Source organism: Seriola aureovittata, chromosome 7 (genome assembly GCF_021018895.1).
Source record: "Seriola aureovittata isolate HTS-2021-v1 ecotype China chromosome 7, ASM2101889v1, whole genome shotgun sequence".
Classification (NCBI taxonomy): domain Eukaryota; kingdom Metazoa; phylum Chordata; class Actinopteri; order Carangiformes; family Carangidae; genus Seriola; species Seriola aureovittata.
Window position 1 is genome coordinate 13,392,078 of NC_079370.1, and position 23,845 is coordinate 13,415,922.

The 23,845-nt window shown below is 41.7% G+C and overlaps 4 protein-coding genes across 6 annotated transcripts; 1 reads left to right on the forward strand and 3 right to left on the reverse strand.

The window, feature by feature from the left end:
* Positions 1–271: 271 nt before the first annotated feature.
* LOC130172238 (uncharacterized) lies at positions 272–2,629 on the reverse strand. The gene is made up of 2 exons (XM_056380806.1): positions 1,843–2,629; positions 272–1,227 (listed from the first exon to the last, which is right to left on the reverse strand). Exon 2 carries the CDS (start codon positions 1,211–1,213, stop codon positions 401–403), a length of 813 nt encoding a protein of 270 aa, XP_056236781.1. The 5' UTR covers positions 1,214–1,227; positions 1,843–2,629; the 3' UTR covers positions 272–400.
* A 2,652-nt stretch (positions 2,630–5,281) lies between these two features.
* Positions 5,282–15,871, reverse strand: l3mbtl1b (L3MBTL histone methyl-lysine binding protein 1b). 2 transcript variants are annotated; one of them, XM_056380842.1, is made up of 22 exons: positions 15,707–15,871; positions 14,102–14,236; positions 13,546–13,741; positions 13,210–13,408; positions 12,992–13,121; positions 12,763–12,814; positions 12,106–12,200; positions 11,894–11,998; positions 11,640–11,775; positions 11,451–11,542; positions 11,183–11,334; positions 10,840–10,916; positions 10,335–10,420; positions 10,120–10,230; positions 9,929–10,043; positions 9,599–9,698; positions 8,758–8,952; positions 8,503–8,604; positions 8,330–8,394; positions 8,056–8,228; positions 7,724–7,786; positions 5,282–6,762 (listed from the first exon to the last, which is right to left on the reverse strand). In XM_056380842.1, exons 2-22 carry the CDS (start codon positions 14,210–14,212, stop codon positions 6,634–6,636), a joined length of 2,484 nt encoding a protein of 827 aa, XP_056236817.1. In that variant the 5' UTR covers positions 14,213–14,236; positions 15,707–15,871; the 3' UTR covers positions 5,282–6,633. The 2 variants fall into 2 exon arrangements, with proteins under 2 accessions (XP_056236817.1, XP_056236816.1); XM_056380841.1 differs by having other exon boundaries at positions 10,813–10,916; positions 15,707–15,869.
* Positions 15,872–16,540: 669 nt separating this feature from the next.
* LOC130172260 (transmembrane protein 244-like) lies at positions 16,541–20,127 on the forward strand. The gene is made up of 6 exons (XM_056380845.1): positions 16,541–17,061; positions 17,486–17,571; positions 19,068–19,141; positions 19,232–19,357; positions 19,450–19,494; positions 19,592–20,127. The coding sequence occupies exons 1-6, from the start codon at positions 17,029–17,031 to the stop codon at positions 19,684–19,686; spliced, it is 459 nt and encodes a 152-aa protein (XP_056236820.1). The 5' UTR covers positions 16,541–17,028; the 3' UTR covers positions 19,687–20,127.
* Positions 20,114–23,606, reverse strand: sgk2b (serum/glucocorticoid regulated kinase 2b). 2 transcript variants are annotated; one of them, XM_056380843.1, is made up of 12 exons: positions 23,374–23,606; positions 22,994–23,069; positions 22,823–22,892; positions 22,687–22,712; positions 22,448–22,505; positions 22,277–22,360; positions 22,055–22,186; positions 21,672–21,784; positions 21,084–21,303; positions 20,837–20,992; positions 20,660–20,749; positions 20,114–20,566 (listed from the first exon to the last, which is right to left on the reverse strand). In XM_056380843.1, exons 1-12 carry the CDS (start codon positions 23,438–23,440, stop codon positions 20,405–20,407), a joined length of 1,254 nt encoding a protein of 417 aa, XP_056236818.1. In that variant the 5' UTR covers positions 23,441–23,606; the 3' UTR covers positions 20,114–20,404. The 2 variants fall into 2 exon arrangements, with proteins under 2 accessions (XP_056236818.1, XP_056236819.1); XM_056380844.1 differs by having other exon boundaries at positions 22,994–23,148; positions 23,374–23,602.
* Positions 23,607–23,845: the final 239 nt, after the last annotated feature.

The window sequence follows — 23,845 nt, forward strand, 5'->3', positions numbered from 1 at the left end:
AGGGAGAGGGAAAGCCAAGACTGAGTATGGCACCCAAATAACTTTTCAACAATCCTCCTCACGTCCAAATATGGTCAAACAAGCCATGGCTTTAAGGATTTTTTGGGCATGGGTGAGTTCAAAGACGACAAGATGGCGAGTTGACATCAAACAGCATAGCTCCAATCTTTCAAATGTGGGTGAGTCAGAGAACGATGTAGGACAAAAACACCCTTCACAGACAGTGACTCAGAGACTCTGCGCCACTCAGAGGCACTAAAACATACCAACAAACATTTCATCTGTTTATTGAGGAATGCATAGTCTTTACTGTCTTTACTGTGTGTTGGCACGTGAAACTTTAAATTGTATCTCATCATGCATATTTTATGAGACAGTAGAAGTGGAACCAGTAGGAGGTTCAGTGTTGCGGTGGCAGAGGAGAGTCTGTCCGTATGTTAAAGTGGATCTCACTAGAGTTGCAGGAGTCTGAGTAGATGGAGGAGTGTGAGATGGACAGGCAGGGGGAGGGAGGGTGAGGAATTGGCTCCTTGTGGTGCAGAACTCGGGCCAGCAGGGTTGACCTTCCCTCCTTCTCCTCCTCCTTTCTGTCCACTTTCTCTTTATCTCCATCGCCTGCATCCGGAAGAGGTGGCGGTGATGGTCTGCTGCTCGTGTTGTGTCTGTTCGTGCGAGGCAGAGAAGCAGGGCCACAGTTCTGGTTTGAGAGGGGGAGTGTGTGGGCTGGAGTGGCCCAGGATCCCTGCTCTCCATCTTTACACTCCCACTGCTCCTGGCAGCCGAAGCTGGACTGCTCCTGCGAATCCTCCCAGCCGTTTCCTCCCTTCAGATCCTCAAGATCATCAGGTGTGTCACGTCTGAGGTCCTCGCGGTCCCGGTTCTCGTACAGCAGCGTGGCGGCGCAGATGAAGATGAACAGGCCCAGTCCCATGATCACGGGCCCGGCCAGTTTCATCCTCTCAGCATGGGTGCTGCCGCGGCCCCCCACAGGCCTTGGTGTTGCAGATACATAGCCCGCCACTGCTACACACATCCCCACCAGAACCACCACCACACCCAACAGAAGCCACACACCTGGGGCAGAGCGCAGGTGCAGCTTGGTCTGGAGGGCTTCGCCTTTCCTGAGGTGTCTGTGGCATACTGGGAGGCAAACAGGTGAGGACTGGGTAGAGTGGGAGGTGGCGGGGCTGCAGACTGGACTGGCTGCTGTCATCCTCTGGTTTCAGACTGAACAGAGAAGAAGAAGACACAGAAAAGAGGACTAAGAGCAGAAATATAAGAATTACGCAAGAAAGTGTTGCATCAGGGGGAGGAGGGGTGGGGGTGCTGGTGGTGTTGTAGAGCATTGCACACAACAGGAAATAGCTGCTTTAATAAGACATGTGGCTGAGTTAATGAGATGCCAACCCTTCTGCAGCTCCTCCAGTGTCTCTGTGGAGCAGCACACAGACTCTCTCCACTCAACCCCGCAGCAGCCCCTCTGAACCCGGGCTGAACTGTTACTGAACCACTCACTCACCATCATGGCAATAAAACACGACTGACCCCTTTCAGGACCTTGTGATTTCACTTCACGATCTCACTGCAGTCATGAAAATGGAGTCACATTACTACGACAATGGCTCCAACTGAACTCATAGTTTAATTTCCTCCGAGGCAAGTGAACATAACATAACGGGTGACTGAACAGGAGGCAAATGAAGATGATAAATTAAATCAGGCTTCGTAAGTGCTTTTATGCATGCATCTTTTATGTTACATCTTAATTCAGTGCTTCGTTCACTGCAGTTCACTGTCCGGTTATCTGAAGGCAGTCAGTAAGAAATCAGATTGGATACTTGCCTTGTTTTGGACGTAAATCCGAAGCACAAACTGGCTCCTCAGCATTATCAAAATAAATCACCCTGAGTTGCGTTGTTCCTCCCACTCCTCCGTGTATCTTCACCACTTTGATTCGCGGGTAAATCCACACTTTCTCTTAATCCCTCCTCAGATTAAGACGTTTTTCATCTTTGGCTTCACTGTGTGAGCCAACGCAACAGCGGGAGCCGCTGAGCCCGAAATGAAGCTTTAAGTGTGAATAGCAGTCCTTACTAAAAGTGGTGCAAAGCTGCTCTGCTTCTCTGTCTCCCCGCTGCTTGTGCGCCTATGCAGCCCCGTGTTTTGGTTTGTGTGAGTGTGTGTGGAGGAGGGGTCGTGGGAATCTGTGGCTGGTCCAGGGCAGTCCCACGCTGAGCCCAGTTATTCTTAGTGATCACCAGCCATCTAGTGTTTTTAAAATGACTAAAGTTCGTGAAGGAGCAGCCGCCGTGCTCCACCAAAAACCTAAAATTAAGTTAAACATAAGTTAAATATAATTGTTATAATTCATACCGCTTACTTAAAGGGACACGTTAGTGTTTTATATCTCAGTAACTACTCACCCTGTACACTTTACATTTTTGCTGTCTATTCTCAAATACATGTTTAAGATTTTTGGATGATTATTTTTCCCACTGCTCTAAGCAACAGTTGTGGTTTCCATTGAGGTCAGCATTTGCATATTGAATCTTACTTAAAGGGGATTTCCACTGATTTCACACATCAGTCTGTTTATAGCTCTTGGCCAGTACTGCTGCATATGTGGAAACATTTTTTTGCATTAAGTCTTTTGTGGCTCCACAGGGACCTACACTGAAAGCCGATAAATTGCCTCAAGTGATGTCACTTGAGTCAGCATCAGCTGGGTCTGAAGCATGGATGCACGAGAGAGCTGGACATGTGCCACCTTTCAGCCTTTCATCAAAGGTCTTCTATTTCTCTACTGTCTCTGCTTTCATCCTTTCATCCCTTCAGCCAATTTGTCCCAGTGGCCAATCACAGTATTGCAACAAACAAATCTGCCCTTTCCCAAAAAGCATTTTCCCCATAGACCACCATTATAAAAAAGATCTATGTAAAACTGTTGACAGGACACCTCTAGCTACGAACAAGAAAAGCTTTTTACAATGTCTTTAGTTAAATTTGAATAAATGGAGGATTTGTATTTGTAAAAATGTCCCATAGTCTGGAAAAGTGATTTTAATTTTTTCAGTGTAAAGTCTGTGGGCTGAGGGGTCGTGTGCAGGCAGTGCCAGCGAGGGAAACACTAATGTTCATGTGCAGCGAAAACAAGCCCAGAAGCTAGTAAAGTTCTGTGGCTTTTTTTTTTTTTTAAAAAGTCTGACAATGTTTGTGTAGTGCAATGTTAAACTTGTGTGGTCCGTTAAGTTGTGAAATCCATCGCATTGCATATCACATTTGTGTTCATTTTTTTTGTTATCCATGCTTCATTATTGTTTCCTGGCCCACATGGCATGCACATGTGTTTCAGCCTGTTCCTTATGGGCCAGGTGTAGTCAGTACACAGCATGATGGTTTCACAGTGGTGGTTGTTGCATACACGACCAGATGTGTGGCCCACACAGCATACTGGTTTGTGGGTGGGTTTTTTCTATTTGCATACGGGTCATGTAAAAGCGGTACACAGCAAACCAGTTTTCAGTTACATGATGAGTCGTGACCACACTGCAGCATGCCGTCTAAAAGCAAAGCCAACTTACTATCATTTTACAGTAAATGTGGGTCACAACCCTTGAAATATTCTAATTTTTAAGTTTAGAGCTTTTTAATTTTAACAAACATTATGACTACATAGATGGGTCCAATGTTAAATTACCATCGTTATATTTTTGAGGTGAAAAATTCCATCTCTAATGTTTTAAAGGTTTAAACTTTTTTTTTTTAAATGAATGAAAGTGAGTATATATATTTTGTTTGCTGAATTATTTTTAGACAATTGCACTAGCTTAAATCCAAGTGCCTCCTTTTTTACCTTGGTCTTAAGTCATTATGGGAAGTTCACGTGCACATTGATTTGAAGTCTATAGTGAATTAGCTCGTGATTATAGTGTAATCTAATTCAAACAATGTTCACTGTGATGGATTTGAGAGTCTGCAACCTGATTTTCATGATGTACAGAGATGAACATTTGTCAGTGGCTGCATGTAACCATAAAAAAACACATTTACATTTTTAAAACACAGAACATGGGGTGCATATGGTAATTTGTAATTTATATGGAAACAATACCACAGTGTAAAAATACTGAAGTACAAGTCTTAGTGAAAATAAACACGGACAAAAGTCCTAGAAGTGCTATTAATGAAATCGTCAACAACTACTGAGCTAATATGTCAATAGATAAATGTTGAAGACTGCAATACAGGTGAAAGCTCTGGAAAAGGCAAGTAAGTTGACTTTTAGTTGAGATTGTTTTGTCAAACTACCGACGGTGGAAGAAGTATAAAGATCCAGAGTGAAAGTATCAAAAGAACAATCTGAAACTACTTGTGTTATTAACAAAATGTGTTGACAGTGTCACTGTAAAAGAAATCAGAAAAAAAGGCCCGTGTAACGGACATATTATTATGTGACGTTAACAGTCATTGAATAGGTATCATTTTACTACTGTATCTGCTCAAGGTGGCGCTAGTTTTAACTCCTTGTGTATAAAGTAGCAGTCAGCTAGATTAGTCCAGTGGTTCCCAGCCTAAGGGCCGGACCCTTCCCAAGGACCACAACATAAATGCAAGGGGTCATGAGATGATTAATGAGAGAGAAAGAAGAAAAAGTAAAGCTCTAATACATGAGTTTATATTTATTCATGGACTTCGGTCTCCAGCAGTTATTAAACCACCAGTTTAAAGTTTAGCATTGCATTATATTTACCAGGCTTATCATTTATTATTGTCGGTCCAATCTGAAAAATAACTAGTAACAGCTGTCATAAATGTAGTGGGGTAAGAAGGGCAGTATTCCTCTTTAGTGGAAGCATAAAGTAGCAAAAAAATGAAATACTTAACTGCAAGTATTTTGTAAAAAGTAATTGCTTTTAAATGCAGTACAAAATTGCTTTTAACCCAACACAGATTACATGTCCTAAAAGTGCTGTCAATTTAACTTCAACAGATACTAGCTCATGTCAACAGATCTGTCATCATAAAAACTGAGGAAACTCCATTTGCTTTTGAAATCCATGATTTGGTAAAAAGCTCCAGAAAAAGCTCGTAGGTGAACCCTTAGATGTGACTGTTTTATAAAACTTTTGTACCTAAAAAATTAATTAAGTGGAGTACTTGAGAGTGAATGCGTTTTCCACCATTGAAAATACAACAATGTAGAGATAAAGACCATAGTTTCAGACCATGTGTTTGCGTGTCTGTGTGTGGTGAAATGACTCAGGTCAGTTGAGGACAGAAGGAGGTGTGCATCTCATTTATTTTCACCCATTCACACATTCCGTCAAACAGCCACAGCTACCTCGGAGCCAGGAGAGCGTACCATTACCCCTTAAATTAGAATACATAAATAAAAGCTGTTTGCATATAAACAGTTGCTGATGTACACATTCCAACTTGCTGAAGTGCACATTGATTTACAAAGACACTGACTTGACATTGTTTCTTTTCTCAAAATCTCTGTATGAATTGAGGCTCATTTTTTCAGTTCACTGTCACAATGTCCTTCCCTGGAGACCGATGTCAAGGCTTTGCATAACCAAGCAGGAGTAAACCCTTGTAGGAAGCAAGGACAGTCCTTTTGTAGCTGTATACTATTTACAAGGTGAATGACGAGGTTATTTGAACCAAACAAGATGATCAATATCAACGAAACAACTAAAAGCAGTTTTTTTTTTTTTTTAAACATTCTTATTCATGTGCCATTCCCCATAAAAGCAGATAGATACAAACAGAGCTGGTTCATAGTTTCATTCCACCTTAAAAGACTGCAAGTTTCCTTGATTCAACAATTAGCCCTTAGCCCTGCTCGTCACAAAACAATCCCGACCAGTAAAGCAACGCAAATGGGCTGGTGGAAAATTACATCCTCATTTCTCAAACACACTTGGTCACATCTGGACACACGCACACAGACACACAATTTTAACCATCCCCCACTCAATCTAAGCTTCAGTCAACCAAACTAACCAACCTCTCTTGCCTTTGGGCCTGAGGAGCGGCCCATGTTCTCCATCTAGAGGAGACAAGCTGAACTACATAGTGCTTTTGCTCCACTGGGTTTCACATTTAAAAACCTCTCACCACCTCACGATTGTATTTTGCAGCTTTAAAAAAATTTTCTGTTGCTGAATAAAAAGCAACAATCACACTTGTTCCATCTGCTCTGAGCTCAAGCACCATTTCATTACAGTTCAAATAAAACAAGAATGCAAATGCAACTGAATCAAGACACTAAATCCAATTCATAAACTGTACAATGTTAAGAAGCCTTAAAGGTGCTGTAGTTTTTTTTTTTTTAATGATTCAGTAAACAAACACAACATAAGTTAAGGAATCCTCATGGTATCATGTAAAACTCTCCCTCAGGTTGAACAGTGGTGTCCATCACAGAGAGAGGAGAGGAAACGGGGAGATGGACGTTTTTTTTGAGATGATGGCTTCCTCTTCTTCCTGTTCTGTAGCTGCGTCGTCGCAGAGATCGACCGATTAAGCTCATTCAGGTTGATTTTGTCAAATGTCTTTAGCTGAGTGTCGATGAAACCGGAGCTGAGGGACCTGTGAGGAGGGAACGATTCCTCGTGGAGTCAAGTCTTACTCTTCATCGGCGTTCTTCAACATGAGGATGGAGTTGAAAATCTTCAGGGCAGGTCCCAACTTGATTGAAAGGATCTTGACAATGTCCGCTTGGGTGAGTAACAGGAAGGCCTCGCCATCTATTTGCTAAAGAGAAAAAAAGATTCAGCTCCATATCACTGTTTTTACAGACTAATACAGAGTTGGATACTTTTAACTGAAAACCCAAGATTCTTTTAGCTGAAACTGCTGATTCATATTAACCATCTTTTAATTCATTAACCTTTTTGACAGTTACTCATTTATACATCCAGCAGTTACAAAGCAACATTATCATTCATTTGGAGTCGTGTTTCTGTCCATCTGATGAATCTAAGCCATATTGTCTCAGCTTCAGCTGTTTTTGGTCTCTACCAACTCCTGAGGGAAAATGTCTGGCTGTTTAGTGGTTAAATGTTCCGCACTGTTCCCTGGCTAGTTGCTAACTCTCTGTCCCCTTTTAATAAAACAACAAAAGGTTTGTTTCAAACCTGAACACAGAAAATATTGTGAATAAAAATCTTGCGAAAATACATGTGGTTGCTGTGCACACTGATGCTGACTGGTAGAACTTTTAGATGACTTAAATCATATGAAAAACTTGTTGATCTTCAAGAATTGTTACAGATACAATCAGAGTGAATGGGGGCATATCAACACTTGTGCATTTCTTGGGCTGTAATGAATTTCAATATATAATTAAAACCTTAAATAATCATACTAGGCTTGATGGGGAAATGTGAATTGACTGTATATCTTCAAAGATTTTTGATATATGAATCGTTTGGTAACTTTAAAACTGCAGAAGTTGTGAATCAAGTGTTTTTAAAATCACATTTTTCAGAAATGCCTTCGTGATATGAAAATGTATGCAAATTGCAAAAGAAAAACACAGTGGAACTGCATAAAATTACACGCGTCTGCACAGCAAACACACTATGTGTAGACACGTCAGGCTTTTATTTGTTTGCTTTATGTCAGACAGAGGACCAAATACAGATGGCAGCAGCACACACTGAATCGATTAATGTCACTAGATTGAAATTGGAGATAGTTATGAAATGCTCACCTCTGTTTTAAATGTAGCAGCATGTTCTTTGCATCCAGGGAGTCCTTTGACAAAACTGGCCACCTGATGAACAAAAAGAGACAACATACAGAGAATACCTCCAGACAGACTGCCAAATATAATACTCCAGTTAGTAAATGTTTATTTACTGATCAAAGTGGTTTATAAGTCTTCATTGAATCTCAGTTGATTACCTGGCAGGCAGAAAGAAAGCACCACAGCTCTACTTGATAATTCATGCAGTTTCTCTAAACAACTAGGTGCCTTCATGTTGGGTAAGTGAATGAGGAGAATGTCTGCTTTTCATGTGTGAGCGAGTAAGCATGTCTGACCTCCTCAGCACTCCAAGTGGCCACTCTCTTGGCAGTCAGCCCCAGGACCTCAGGCAGCAGCTGGCAGTGTTTGTCCCAGCAGAGAGCCACCCGGTGGGGGGGGGAGGCAGAGATGCCGGGGGAGAACACAGACTCGTGGAGGGCCTGCTGGAGAGAGATGGCATCTGGAGAGGCTGAGGAGAGGGAAGAGGAGGAGGAAAGGCAGCAGTCAGTGGGGGTGAGGTGGTGATTTACATATTTAATCTCATCCCATTTTACACACATTCACACGTACCTTTACTGTCTCCAATCTCCTCTTTAACATAGTGCATTTTCAGGTATTTAGGAACTGGAGCAGTCCTGAAGGAGACATCAACATACAAATTAGAAGGTAGTCGATAACACACGCCAACATCCTCTGTACTGAACTTCTGCAGCAGTTTCTTGCGATGGTTTCATGACTGGTACCGTTTAGGCCTTGTTCCATTGTGGCCCTGCTCACTGGCTCCACTCGGTGGATCGGGCTGGTTGTTGCGCCCTAAACGCTCAGCTTCCACTGTCGCCGGTTTCCTAGCAACACAGATAAGCCCCTCTCAGGTACTGACCACTGGATAGAGTTGCATGCAAAACACTGATAGGAGTCCTCCTGGGAGTGTTAGTGGCTGTTTTAGTGATCATGCTGTTTTTGTAAAGTGTTGTTTTTGTACATGTTCAGCCTCAAACCTGTTCTGGGAGTCCTCGGCTCCTTCAGGATGCTCGGGCGTTGAGGAGGTCTGTGTCGTAGTGTTCGTGTGAGGATCAGGACGTCGCCCACGAGGATGTGGACCGCTCAGGGTGAGAGGTCGTTCTCCACTGAGGCGGTCTGGCAGCAAGCCCTCCTTGTTTAGATTCATCTCAGAGTAAGGGCAGCTCACCTGACTGCACACATGAAGACACACAAACTTTACCCTGGCATTAAACAAACCTTTCAAAGAAAAACATTCATTCTATAGCTGTGAATGAGACAATTAAATAGGGTTTGAGAAATAGGAAGGAAAAGCAGCTTAAAAAAAAAAAAAAAAAAAAAAAAACACCTTAAAGACTCAAAACTCCCACACACACACACACACACTTACACTACGAGCAGCCCACACAAGTACAAATGACATTTAAGAACACAGTCAAACTGAAACACTATCTTCTACTCCTGTAGTTATTGCATTCATACTGATAAAATATATAGACATGAAACGTTAATGATCTGAAAATAATTCTCATTAAACCGCTGTTAAGAGCAGTACCAATGGAAAATGAAAAGTAAAAAAATTTGGATCACTTTCAAAAATTGAGATTTAAATTTATTTTTTAAATTATTTAAAAGTAGGACTGCATCATTACGAGGTGCATGAGGTAAAAGTAGTTGACTTCACTGAGACAAAAACTCATGTATAATATATTCACCGTGATAAAGGGGGGTGGAAAATATTTATACACCATATGAAATGAAAATGGGGAAGTAATGTGAAACAGAGTAAGAAAAGAACAGGAGACTGTGACAGCACAAAACTGGGTATATGGTACTGACGTGTAGTGGGTCCCATAGCGAGGTCCTCTGATGTGGCCAACCCCGTTGCATCCTGGGGTAGGACATCCTTGTCCTGGGGCAGTCAATAAATCACTGGAGCCTGGAATATACACACACACAAGGGAGTGTTAATAAAACTATGCAAACAACTGCAAGACCATTTCCATTTTGAATTCATTATAGATTCCTCCCACCACCACATCCAGAAGTTAAATGAAGGCAGAGACAAACTCTGCTGACTCATCTGTTGAAATTACAATTTTGGATCCCTCTCCTAAGAAACCTTGACTGACCTCACTGAGTAGAATGCAGGACAGATGTGTGTCTCACCGTTAGGGTACTGTAGTGGGTGTCCTGTTTTCTGACACCACCCTACAGGGTGCAGATCAGGGCAGTCTGTCTCCACCCAGTAATCGTACTCTGAACTCCAGCCATCAAAATGGATCTAGATGAGAAAACCAGCAAATTAGACACGAGCTGAGTCGAGTCAAAGACCATCTCGACAAGGCGACATGTCGTACCTTCAGTCGGTGGTCCTCTGTGTTTGATATAGTTGCAACACGGATGAGCATGGGGTTCCTCTTATCAACAGCTTCCACTTTCATCCCAATCTGGAAGCCATGTGGAGGTCGCTGAAAACACATAATAAAAATCACATGACTTTATACAGGCTACTGCAGCGCATACATCACTATAAAGTTTGATGTACTTGTATTTGTGTGTGTGTAAATCATACTGGTTTGAAAGCCCGAGCAGGAGCTGCCTGTGTGCCTGTCTCTTCCAGGTATTTCTCCCATGAGAAACTCTTCGGTTGCTTATATTCTAAGGAGATGAAATAAAAGACTCATTAGATCCATCATCAGTGAAGACAGTCCACATTAACACAGACACTAATATGTTCTCATAGCTTAAACAATAGAAACAATCTGGTCATCCACAGGAAGCAACAGCAGCATGCATTTCACCAGCACTATAAAATTAGCTTAATATATTTGCTTAAGAAGAGTTTTGTCTCATTTCTTTCTTGCAGTAGTAACACAATTTGGAAAATACTACAAAAATGTAGAATACTTTCTATAGAAAAATACATCTATAGCACAAGTTAGAAGAATCAGCTTTATCAATAGAATCTAAATCTTGATTAGTGACTATCTGACAGTGTTAAATCCTACATTAATTGGGCCCTACAGTATATTAAAGTAGTTTATACTGACCCACATGTGTCTTGGTCTGTGTCTTACCAGCTGGCGTGGTCAGAGTTAGCTCAGCCTCTTCGCAGTACCCCACAGGATGGATATATGGACTGCTGGCATCGCACCTTCCACAACACAATATGCAGGTGAACGCATGCATGAAATGTGTATCTTTCCTACTTTTCCAGGAATTTTGTTCAATTCCCAAACCTTATCACATTTATTTCCAGTACCTATTTTCCTACCCACACTATAGCAGCATCGCTAAGAAGGCGTACAGATGTTTTGCTCCAGATGATTTCATTTGATTTCTAGCTACAGCAGAGCTCGAAGTGGACTAGGGAATATCTTCAGATCACCCTGTTCTTTCAGTCTTTGACCAGGCTCTCACCAGTAATCATATGTATCATCCCAGTTGTCAAAATGAATGAGCAGGCGGTTGTCGACAACAGCAGCAATGGTTGCTACACAGATCAACGAAGGGTTCTTCCTGTCGACTGCCTCCAACTTCATTCCTGCTCTAAATCCAGATGGAGTCACAGACTGAAAGAAAAAAATGAAAATACATATTTAGCCTTTGTATACACAATGCATAGAAAGCCCCTGAATGAAATAACCATCTGATGGTTTCAGAGTGCGGTTGTGTGGTTAATACTCACTGTGTTTAGGCTCTTGAAAAGGTGTTTTGGAGCAAGTTGACCCCTACAGTTCTTCACATACATGCTCCAATTAAACTCTCCATCTTTACAACCTAGAAGACAAACTTTGTCATGAAATTTGCCACTAATATTTACAAAAATGTTTCATAGCCAATGTTTTTTTATTTATTTGTAAAATCACATGGCTACCTTTAGGCAACAATAACTTGTGTCCATTCTTCTCACACCAGCCAGCTGGTTTCATATCCCACGAGTCAGCGTTGGCCCAGAAGTCATAGCATTCTGGGTAACCATCAAAGTGAAGCCTTACCCTGTAACCTTGGATCTGCGAGGCAAAGAGACACCGGGGACATATTCAGGTCAAATAAACAGTGTGATATTCCTTATTATAAACAGAGATAAAGACATACACGCTCTTCATAAAAAACCATTAGCACCCGTACCTCTGCAACAGAGAGCACACAGAACAGAGACGGGTGAGACGGGTCCAGTCCCTCCAGCTTCATCCCCACCTTAAAACTGTTCCGGCTCTGAGGAAACGACTGGTGCTGCAAACATCACAGCCCAGATCAGTTTCACACATTGGATAAACAAAAATAAATATCTGGTTATACTAAACAACATTAAGGTGGCAGGTGTATGTACAGAATTATACCTCTTTAAATAGTTTAACAGGAGCAGAGATTGCCCTCTCCTCTTCAAGGTAAGCAGGCCAGCTCCATGCCCGCTTCTTATTGGGAGGGGCAGTCACTGAGGATAGGCCAAAAAAAAACAAAAACATCATTCATACGGTATGTGCCTCTTCACCCAGTTTAAAGTATTATTTGACAGTTTCTTAAATCGTGGCATGAAAATTCACCAGATAATTAGTGAAAAAAATGTATTTATAACTATATACTTCACGTACATGTGAAATTGCTCATAATATTAATATGTAGAAAATAACCCAGTATATATCAGCTCTCATTCATTCTTGTCGACTATCACACTTAGAGACGCAGCGTTAAACTAGAATTAAGACATTTAAATGTCAATTAGAAAATAAGACTAATGTTTATCTAATCTAATATTCGAAAACAAAGTTACTGGTGATACATCAGAGGACAGTCTTCACTACTGGGTTATTTTTTCTCCAGTACAGTGCAACAACAAACTGCGACATTGTTTTTAGATGTGTCGAAGACTCTTTAAGGCCTTGAATTTAGGCAACAATGTCAGAGATTTACAGATTTCCATAGGATGTAGAGACAGAGACAGGAAAACAACTCTCTCCATCCTTCCTTCCCCTTACAGTGGTAGCAGTATAACATACCCAGTTTTGCAATTTTGGCACCTCTCCTGCCTTTGGTAGTCTTGGCCTTTTCCTACAAAAGGTGAATTGAATGAAACATATCAATAATCAACACCATAAGCAAAGATGAATGATAAGAATAAGAAGAAGATATCTTGTTTACAAAAACAGTTCTAAACACTTGAGTGGGCCAGTAGCTCTGGAAGATAACAACAGTGGTGACGAAACCTAAGAGAATCCTCCTCCTTACCTCTGGTTCCTCTTGGTTGTCTTCCTCTTCGTCACCAGAATCCATGTAGATCTTCCTCTTTTTGCGCACACGTTTACCAAGTCTCTCTCCTTCCACTGCTTGACTCTCCCGCGCTTCCCCTGGAGACGATCTTTAAAAAAAAAAGAAAGATTTGGCTTGTGGCGAAATTACAAACCAAAATAATCTGAACAATGAAAAGGCAAAGTGTGGGGTTTTACCTGCCGCTGGAGGGCTGTGCACAAATGGAGCTACAGAATTTACCCTGAAAGAGGGCATCCCGGGAAACACGGCCACCACAGGCCCGGCACCTTGACAGCTCCCCATTTGGGCCCATGTCAGCATTAGAGCCAACTTCAACACTGGGACCAACCTCCACACTGGGGCCCTCCTCTAAAGACAGAAGCACAGGACCAGGCGCTAGAGGACAGAGAAGAAGAAGAAAGGGGATGAAACTGAAGCTGTTCACTGTACAAAACATGGGTAGAGCATTAAAAATAATCACTGCAATTCTTTATTATAACAGTGTTGTAAGGGTTAAACACGTGCTGTCATACTTTTGCCTTGGGACGACCCTGGCTGACTCTGATTGGCTGGAGCTTTGGCTATGCCGGTCTGTGATTGGCCCTCCGGGGGAGGGGTGGGAGTGTGAGAGGGAGCTGGGTCCAAGGTCTCACGGTTAGGCTCTGCCACCTGCCCTTTGACCTCTAGGTCTGTGACAATCTCAAGAGTCCCAAACTCTGTCATGCGGAACTGAAAGACACAAAGGAAGAAAAACAGATATGCTCTTTAGGTTTCCTCAAAGGAAACTGCAGAGCCGAGGTGGTAAGCCACCATGATCCTCATTCAGCTTGTCTCCAAATGACTGCCTAAGCAATACACACTCCTTAACATTGGCATTTCTTCTCTTTTTCCCTTGAAGGTTTACATTTAGTCTTTAACAACAAGTTAATCGTCTATGATGCTTGCAGATGTGGTCTTTACTTCAAGGTAGCTCACCTCTGCTATGAAACATTGCATGAAACCCTGCTCTTACAAATCTGAGTGTATTCAGAGCTATATTAACATTTAAATACTGAAGAATGGACAAGAACAAAAACAAATCTCTCGTACCCTGATGTCGCTGCCTGGCAGCGTCGCGATACCATCCTTCCAGTCCAGAGCACCCATCATGTCAAACTCCGCTCCCTGGGAGGGGCCATCACTGGGTGGAGTGTCAGTCATTCCCACTCCTCTAATATCCCCAACCTGCAAAAACATAAGTCAGATAAAAAAAACGCTGTCATATATTGGCACAAAAGCATTTCAAATCTCCAAGAGATATAACACAGGTGAAATAAATAGGTTCAGTCCACAGCATTGACTTTAATTAAGACACTGTTTAGTGTCTATTGCGTTGACTGCGTGTGAGTATCACTGTGAAGCAGACCCCCCCCTTCCGACGGGCTAGTGTTTTACCTACAATGTGCTCCCAACTACAAATGCAGTTTCTTCCTGCACTTGTAAACAGCATCGCGCAGCATCACCGCCAGATGGCGACTGTGTGCTGGCTTGCAGGATACACCATGCACTTCGATTTCAGACAAAACAGTCAATAATAATATTGTTTTGCTGGTCAACTAACCGGGAAATACATGCACAAACGGCCTCATTAGGGTAAATCTTCATCAAGATCATTGACAAACATGAGGAAAGATGTCTCAACTTTAAGTTAACCACACAAGTTCATCTTTTCCTTGTTTTAACAGTATCTCTTAAAACCGGCTGTTTGCCTGGCCATGAACAAGTGAGAGGGTTATTTCTTTATCAATTTTAAGGAGAACACTGTTTTGTGCACTGACTGGCCAAACTTAAAAACGTTTCAATTCGACTAATATTATGATATAACGTTTTAGTGTTGACGCATGATCAACAATGAATTAAGGTGGTATTTTCTGTTTGCACGGTAGCCATAACCATGTGAAAAGTAAACAAAAGCCCGAGCTAATGGATCTTGATTAAGTTTGACTTTGCACCTCATACCTCAGTTTTATTCTGTCCATAAATAAAGTGTATGTAAGAGCGCCCATGATTAGCATTCGTCTTATACAAAATGGCGGAGCATAGGAAGAGGCCACCAACACGTTTAAACTATGTAAATTACTCAAGTTACCAATTTAAACAAATCATGCAAAGCCGCTATGCGTCGAACAAAACCAAATGCGTGCTGTGTAATTTCCTGACTTGGTGTTTTCCTTCACTCTGGTTATTTTCTTCACTTTCCCCTTGTCACGGAATGTCAGCCCAGGTTGCTAGCTAGCGCTGACATGAAGCTAACAGTCAGCTAGCTCCACTCCGTCCAGCTGAACGGAGGATAGCTTCACGGCTAGCCGTAGCATTGTGACTGGATGCAGCCAGCTAAGGACAATCTGTAATAAATAAGTTTCCCGGTTAATAACAATAGGAAAATGCATTTTACCAAACGCTAACGTTTCGCAGAACATCGCACACACTCGCAATAACACGACGCTCCTGTTACGAGCTTCAACATTGTTGCTTGATTAATTTCTTCAATAGAAACTTGAAAAAAACGATTTATTCTCGCCGTTTTAAATCAGAGTGGAAATAATGAGAACTAACCCCAATTGGCAAAACGAAGGTCGGTTTTTCAAATTTCGCCACTGTTAAGTGCAATAAATGAGTATTAGCGCCCGTATTGTTTAAAAATGTGGAACTCACCTCGTTTCTGTTTTAACTCTTATTTAGAGCTGGATAGAAGAGGGGTGCGCATGCGTGTAAGATGCGCTGCCTGACAACTTTGGGTCTCGGAAAAGTTCAGTACACTATCGGTGGTCAATACCAGGCCTGTGTGCACTCATAACACGCCCAAAACTCAGTTCACTGCCGATATAACCAATACTACCAACGGACTGGGGGTCATGTTTCAGCCTTTGGCCGTAGCAGCCTCAGAAGTGCCCCCCCCCCCCACATAAGAAGTACGAGTGTGTATCAGCGGAGCGCAGGGACCGCAGTCTGTCTCATTAGCGTCCAGGAGCGTCCGGTTCATCTGTGGCGAAAAACCGGCTGTTTGCTCCTCGGTTTACAACCGTCTACGACCGTTTGACGGCCGGTTTATGAACACACCACCCGAGAACAGGCGATAATCAGTTTGTAAGCGCCAGTGTACAAGTGTAGGATTAAATACTCAGGCCTGTAAAAATCACTCGAAGTAACAGTTTCAAGCAAAACCACGCGTACACGTCGCTGCACTAGAGTCCGGACTGATTTGGCTCTTTATACACATCTAGAGTTATGTGGGCTAAAATGTGAAAAAAAACAGCAACGTCGGGCAAAATAAATACACTCATTCCGTTTATCCGTATCTAACATTATCGAAGCACTACGTCTAATTTATTTAATTGCGACAATGAGATTATATTTTAACTGGCATTCATCAGCAAAGAATCTCCTGCGACGTTTTACTGTGGTACCACCTCTTAAGGCACTTCAACGCTACTTGATGTATGGTTTATGATTTTAATGTGACAGCTATTCCATTTAAAGTCAATCACGTAATTACTATAGGGCACTTATTCCTTGTCTGCTTGGTGTTAAGTATTTGTTGGGTCGCTGTTGGTCCATATACTAAATATTCAACCCAAATTATCTCCAGCTAACCTGCAGTATTCAATCCCTCCCACATAGGGCGGCTATGGTTTCTCCGGTAATAATACGGTACAGATTTCGCCGTTTTCTCCTTCAATTTTCTGAAAACAGATAGCACCCGAAGCTCAAAATTGCTACAATATCCACAACTATGAATTCTATTGCTGGTTAACAGGTAGATGTTGAGAAAAGTCTTTATTTCAGTCAACAAAGGCCGCCTTGATACGAGGTGAAATGAGTTCAGGCTCGGCTGTAAAAGCGACGGCGCTGCTTCGTATCTTGCGTTTGTCGCTAGATGGCAGGAGAAGTCCAGTTTCTGAGGGATTAACCGGGTCGTTCAGCCTGCTGCAGCCTGGATTATTTTTGTTGTATTAACATCAAGCACAAACCATGAGATGGCATTCAAAGGCAAAGCGGTCGACTCGAAGGTAAGAGGACAAGATACTGTGTCATGATTTAACCTGCAATAGGCGCCTCTGTGGACTCTCAGTCTGTCTGCGGGACCGACTGTAGGGAAATCATGTGCGACAAAATAACGAAGAGGATATGACAGGCTCGTGTTAAGAGCTGTTTTTTTTTAATAATATACAGATACATAATTTGCCATTTATCATAATCCAAACTGTATGCAGCAGGTCAGGCTTTGCAGGCGATAAGAGTCGCTATCTGCCTGTTACAGTGCACATCCCTCCCCCCTGCAGCCTGGTAGCCTATAATATGTAAGACTGCATACAGCTTCAGGTTAGTGTTTGGTAATTGTTGCTATACCTTGAGAATATGTGGTGTTGCCTACTAGACAGATTAGATACTGTATTGTGAAATAATGACTCCTTCTCTGTCTCAATCCCACAGACCGTGCTCTTCAATCTGCTGCTGTGTTTGCTCATATTTTACTCTCTTTTCTACATGATTGGGAGTGTGTGCTTCGGTGCCTTCAGGTGTGAATCCCTCACACGCATGCGCACAGGCACACATGCAAGCACAGCTATACTCTTCAAAGCACCCCCCCCCCCCATTTCATACTTAGTTACTAGTTTCCTTACCAACATTTTTCATATAAACTATGTAGTGAGAATATAAGGCATAGTCATACAGATTAAACAACAGTATACAAAGTAATTAAAAAGAGAGGTTTTAACACTTTTATTTTACAGGTCATATTACTTCCCAGTAATTTAATTGGAATTACCAGCAAATATTTATATGTGGCCATTTTGTAGAAATTATAGTAAATTATAGACGATATTTGGAGACTGTTGTTTCTGTGTTTCATAAGTTGAGTTGAAAATATAAAGACAACTACAGTAAAATCTTAATGACTGACTGTAAAACTATTTGGGTAACATAAGCAGGTCAGTCTAATTAATTAATTGGAAGGGTACAAGTTGAACAATGTGCCTGTTTTTCTTATAATTATTACCAAATTACATAGTTATTTCCATGAATCTTCAGATTAATTTGTACTGGTGTCACTCCCTTTCAAATAAATAACCGGAAGCTGAATGATCTGTACAATAGAGTTACCAAATTATACAGCTACAGCTAGTTGCACATTTATGGATCAGCAGTACATATTTAACAGTATATAATATTGTTTCGCTCATGCAGTCAATTTTCCTGTGTCGAGTGCTTTTACTAATTGATACTTCTAGGACTAAATATCTGTGACCAAATTTCAAGTGTATCAATCAAAATAACTGCAGAGTTATCTAATAAATAAATCAATAAACTGTCTCAGAATTTGTGATGTTTACCAGATTCTGCAATGACAACCACAAATCACACAAATTGAAACTATAGAAGGCAAGAAACCTAATGTGATGATGATCATAGCTTCCAGACCCTCATCCCCAAGAGCTGCAGGTTCACTCTACATCCGAAATTGATGAATTGCAATTTGGTAATGGTAAATGGTAATGTTTTTTTGTGTCCTGCATCTTTCCTTCAATGTGACGCCCTTTTGTAGAGGGTTCTCCTGTCAGAATAGCCTTTTAGAAACTTTTATTAACTCTATTTATTGTCATCTTTACAAGGTGAATATTATTAAATAAAACTGTCTAAAAATAAACCAGAGAAGAAAGTGTTTTGTTTTGTTTTTTCTTTTCTTTTTTTTACTGGATCATGCGTAGTTTGAACTTTGTATTTAATGGGTACTTAAAGGTAATGATATACATACACAGTGCACACAGAGCAGCAGCAACAGGGGATCAATAGGGGCCCAACATCTTATTTTTGCTCCAGGGCCCCAACATTACCAGATTAATCTGACCATGGAACCACCTTTGCAGCGGTATTTGACTTGACCCAAAATACTTAAAAATCACTCTGGTGTTTACAACATACATATTGTCTGGCCTATATATTGAGACTCCCCTGACCTGAGGCCAGGTAGATAATACAAGAGCAGCAACTGAAGTAATTTCTCCTCATTTAGGTTGGATCACTTTGACGGACTGATTCCATTTGACTTTAAGACGGAACCTGCTGAATCCAACTCCAAATACTTGGGTGAGCACACTTCGTGCAGCCAACATAATAAACAATGAGTGTGAACTTTGTACAGATAATGTATTGTCCTGCTGTGTTGGTCTCCCTCAGTGAACCTCCTGTCCTTGGAGCTCACCTACTTTTGTAGCGGCCTTTTGTTTGCTGCAGTGGTGAGGAGGCGGGTGTGGGACTACGCCCTCACTGTCACACTTCTGCATGTAATGATCACCAGCCTTGGTGAGCAGAAATCTAACAATGTATCCACCCAGATTACTCAAACATATTACTCCATGTGTTGTGAAACTGTATAGTTTGTTTCTGTGTTGCAGTGATGTTGGAGTTTCCCATGGTGTGGCAGTGGTGGCTGGCTTTGGGTAAAACAAACATGACTGGCACTTTATCTGTAAGTTATTGTATCTAGTTTTGTGAGCTCAGTTCTCTTAAATGCTCTACCTTTTTGTTGTTCCATAGGTAGCGGCTTGTTTCTGATGATCTGCAATGGTCAGCTGATAGCTTATTTCACCTGCCAGAGTGACCAGAGCCACGCCTCCTTCAGCATCTACTGACACACAGACAAGTAACTGAATAAACTGTTTCAGAAACAGCCTTGTGAAGTGGAGTAGTAAGGATCAGACCAGATGCTCTCTTCTGTGAGACACCCATTAGATTCTCCGTGGTGATGGGCTTTCTCTGTTTTCAGTCACTAAAAAAAGGTTTCACCATCACACATAAAGTCAGCGCTGGGTCTGATTTGTGTTTAAGGGTTGTCAACAGAATACCATCCGATTCTGTCATGTAAATACCACAAGGAGTCGTTCACTGTATTTCTCTTGTGATGCACAATGCCTTAGTCACTATGCAGGATTTCAAGGCAGCCTGTGAAGTATTCACAGTACCTTTGTAAGCTGTGAATGTAATAGCTGAATGGGAATGTTGCAATACATGTTTGAAGTATAATTTAAAGATATAAATATTAAGTATTAAACAATAAAATTCCTTGAATTAGGTGTTTATTGTTTCATCCCTTTACACATTAAGGTTGCAAGGACTTGTGAAATAGTGACCAGCCTATTTCACATTATGAACTGATACCAATACTTAAAATAACAGTACCAAAAATATACATACATATAATTTAGTGTAACCAATGGAACATACAGTGGATTGCAGCATTACAGTAAGAAGACTTTTTTTGCTCGTGTTTAAAAATAGATTTTGATTTAATAATTTATGACATAAAAAATAAATATTTGAACAAACATGCTGCCAGAGGATTTGGCATTGTTATGAAACCAGCTGTGCTGCCATGTACTCCGTTGGGTTCATGAAGGAGAATCCTGGGAAGGCCTCGCTGACCCCGCCCGCCTGGCACCGCTCATTTACGGAGGCAGGGACAGGTTGTAGCGTGAACTCGGGGTCGATGTGGCTGATATCACAGGGACCAGTCTGGAGCAGAGAGAGGAATACACACACACTCAGGTACACTGTGCATTGATTAAAAACAATAGTGTTCTCCACTCGTTTCTGAATCACTCGTACCACTTTTGGGATGAACGGGGGCTTCACTTTCCTGGCCAGGAGGTCATCCCAGTTGATGGAGGCAAAGAAGGAATGTTCCTGCAGCTCCACCTGCAAACACATCAACATTAGATCCTCTGTGGTTATGTGTGTTTGTGTGGATCACAGTTTGTCTCTCTGCTTTGTGTATGCACTTACAAAGTCCCAGCTTCCCCCTAAGCGTTTGGAGACATCCCTCTCCAGCAAGCCCTCTAACAGTGAGCGTGCTGCCTGAGAAACCCCACCACGTAGCTGCAGGGGTGCGTGAAGTATGTTCTTAAACATCTCTGCTTTGATGCAGTTGTAAAATGGAGGCTGAGAGGGAGAACAGAGAGATGGAGTAAGGTGAAGCTGCTGAGGAAGGTGAGATGATGAAAGGGAAAAAGATTATATCACCTTTACTTACCAGTCCATAGAGCATCTCAAAAAGCACAGCACCGAGCCCCCACCAGTCCACTGCTGGACTATATGTGTGGCCTTGTAGCACCTCTGGAGCGAGGTACTCAGGAGTCCCACAGAATGTATGCATAATCCCACCTATGGCCACACCTTCTTTACAAAGCCCAAAGTCAGTCAGCATCACATGACCGCCACTGTCCAGCAGGATGTTCTCTGGTTTCAAGTCTCTGGAAGAGAAACAGACGGGAATAAAAGTTAGTTTAGTCTAAAGGTTCTGGCAAAAACTTATATTAACTAATCTTGTTGTTTTTCTTTCAGTTTTCCCTTGTTTCCCTTCCTTTTCTTTACTGTTTACTTTTTAATGTGCTGCTGGAGGCCATTGGTGGCTGGTGGTATTTTTGTGAAATCATTTTCTATGCAGTGCTCTCAAAGTGAACATTTCATTGGGATTTCCCTGCATAGATAAATTAAACATGCTGAACATGTTTAAATCAAACATGAGCAAAGAAAGTGAGCAAGCAGAGAGCCGAGGAAAACTTGGAAGAGTGTCTCTGCAGCGCTGTGTCTATATGCATGTATATGTGCGTGTATGTACCTGTAAACAATGTCAAGAGAGTGGAGGTAGCCCAGCGCCATAGCCATCTCTGCGGCATAGAAAGCAGATCTGGGTTCAGGAAATGATCCGTCTCTCTGAAGGTGGTAGAAAAGCTGAGGACAAACCAATGAGTGGTTAAATACACAGATACCATACAGCAGAACCATAGAGAAAGAGGTTACAACAGGTTGACCCCAGTTTTGGTGACTGCTGGTTTCTTTGTAGCGTCTTAAACATTCAATTATATATACAGTCTTGAGAAGTATGTAGCTAATTCTGTTGTTTTTATTCTTGAGATGTATACATCCAACTCTGAGTCAAAACAACATTATGTTTGAATTTTCATTAACCATCAAACGGGTTGACAGAGAGAAGTCACATACCTCTCCACCATTTACATAGTCAAGGACAAAGTAGAGTGTATTTGGGGTCTGGAAAGAGAAGTGGAGTCCCACCAGGAATGGATGTTGCAGTCCCTTCAGCAGGACGCTCCTCTCAACCATCACATGCCTCTGCTGCAGAGACACAGATAGAGTGAGTATATAGATAGAAAGATAGATAGATAGATAGATGATAGATAGATAGATTCATAGATAGTTCTTAACCTCTTTCCTCTTGACAATCATATGTTTCTGCAGCACTTTGACAGCATAGTAGCCTCCTTGTTTTCTATGTCTTGCGAGCAGCACCTGTAAAAGTTTGAAATATGACATTCAGTGTTTCAGCACCAAACTCTGGAAGAAAAACAGACACCTTCAAGGATAGACAACTCCTACCTTTCCAAAGCTTCCTCTGCCAATAACTTTGAGGTAGTCAAAGTCTGATGGCTTCATCCTGATTAATACAGCAACAGAAAACATTCAGATCTACGTTGTGATACAAAGATACACAGGACTACATAATAAGGTATACTCTTCAACTGTCACTAATAATTTAATTATAATGAATGTATTATTACAGTAATATGAAGCAAAACAGCAAAAGCTTTCTTCTGTCAGTGGGAAAAATGACTTACTGAGAGGTTTCTGTGTTCACTGAGCTCTGAGGAGAAAGAAGACACAGGGGGACATGAACGGTCAGGAGGTCAGATTTGGTTTCATCTTCTGTCAACACTCAGCACAGTCTTTTAAAAACCTCCTCTCTGTACTCACCACAGAGCTTTTCTCGTCCTTCTCCTTTCTCAGTTTGCTCTGTCGCCGCAGGATTTTCTGGGTGTCCAAGCTTCAGATCAAGTGGTCAAAAACAGGACATGTTACTTGGAGTTTTTTTTTTTTCTAACACAAAGTAATACGTTGTACAAATGATTATTTTTCCTAACTTACTGTTGGCAGAGTTGTTGACTGGAAACAAGTTTGTGTAAGAGGTCACTGAGGCCAACTTTCTTCCCCTTGAGCAGAGCTGTGACACAGGCCGAGGGTTAGCAGTTCAACAGCAGTATGTAGGCTACTTAGTAGGTCAGCTTCATGACTTGAACATACTACAATGAAAGTATTATATTATTAAAACAAACGTTTGGTTTATGTTTTCTTTTTTCTTTTTTATATTTTAAAGAGAACAAGCCTTGATTAATCACTAGAATAGGCCTATGATATTTTATACTCATTTTGTCTCTTGTAGCAGGATTTTTCTAACTAAACTTCTCTGTATCTGTCTATGACGTATGATTTACTAGTTTACAGTTAACGGTTTAGTTGAACCTCACCTGAGAAAAACGACACAAGCCCTCTCATTTTGGAGTAGGTCATCGGCCGGTCTTGAGTCACGGTCATCTGGATGAAGGCTGCCTGACTGACTGAGAAGTTTCGTGAAGATTTCAAAGCGGGTAGGACAGGTTGGTGACCGGTGAACACGAACTGTCCTGCAGCAGGGCCGTCCCGCTTGTCCCACACCGCCAGAGTCCTGCTACTCAGTTAAAGACCGTTGACGTAAAACACACGCAGAGTACGGGCAATGTCGCGTTTACGTACCCTCGGAGAAGTCATAATTGTGATGTGTGCGCTCATAGCCGACAGTCAGTTGCTCACTCACCCCCACATCGTTAAATTTTCCATGTCAGCATCTGGAACAGAATCTAGGACAGTCATTCTTAGTATTGAGCTGTGTCTAGGAGCAGAACTAGGGCAGCTTTGCAGCAGAATCAACATCTAATGGGAAACAAAGGGAGCTCATTTGGA

What these genes read in the sequence shown, in the direction of transcription:
- LOC130172238 (XM_056380806.1), bottom strand. Translation starts at nt 1,213, where the DNA reads ATGACAGCAGCCAGTCCAGTCTGCAGCCCCGCCACCTCCCACTCTACC.
- l3mbtl1b (XM_056380841.1), bottom strand. Translation starts at nt 14,212, where the DNA reads ATGACTGACACTCCACCCAGTGATGGCCCCTCCCAGGGAGCGGAGTTT. An exon ending in ACAGACCAAGACACATGTGG is followed by an intron (nt 10,421 to 10,812) that starts GTCAGTATAAAC and finishes TCATCTCCTTAG; the next exon opens with AATATAAGCAACCGAAGAGT. An exon ending in GGAGATTGGAGACAGTAAAG is followed by an intron (nt 8,229 to 8,329) that starts GTACGTGTGAAT and finishes CCCTCTCCTCAG; the next exon opens with CCTCTCCAGATGCCATCTCT.
- LOC130172260 (XM_056380845.1), top strand. Translation starts at nt 17,029, where the DNA reads ATGGCATTCAAAGGCAAAGCGGTCGACTCGAAG. An exon ending in GTGTGCTTCGGTGCCTTCAG is followed by an intron (nt 17,572 to 19,067) that starts GTGTGAATCCCT and finishes CTCCTCATTTAG; the next exon opens with GTTGGATCACTTTGACGGAC. An exon ending in ATCCAACTCCAAATACTTGG is followed by an intron (nt 19,142 to 19,231) that starts GTGAGCACACTT and finishes GGTCTCCCTCAG; the next exon opens with TGAACCTCCTGTCCTTGGAG.
- sgk2b (XM_056380843.1), bottom strand. Translation starts at nt 23,440, where the DNA reads ATGACCGTGACTCAAGACCGGCCGATGACCTACTCCAAAATGAGAGGG. An exon ending in AGTCAACAACTCTGCCAACA is followed by an intron (nt 22,893 to 22,993) that starts GTAAGTTAGGAA and finishes CTTGATCTGAAG; the next exon opens with CTTGGACACCCAGAAAATCC. An exon ending in TGATTGTCAAGAGGAAAGAG is followed by an intron (nt 22,187 to 22,276) that starts GTTAAGAACTAT and finishes GTGTCTCTGCAG; the next exon opens with CAGAGGCATGTGATGGTTGA.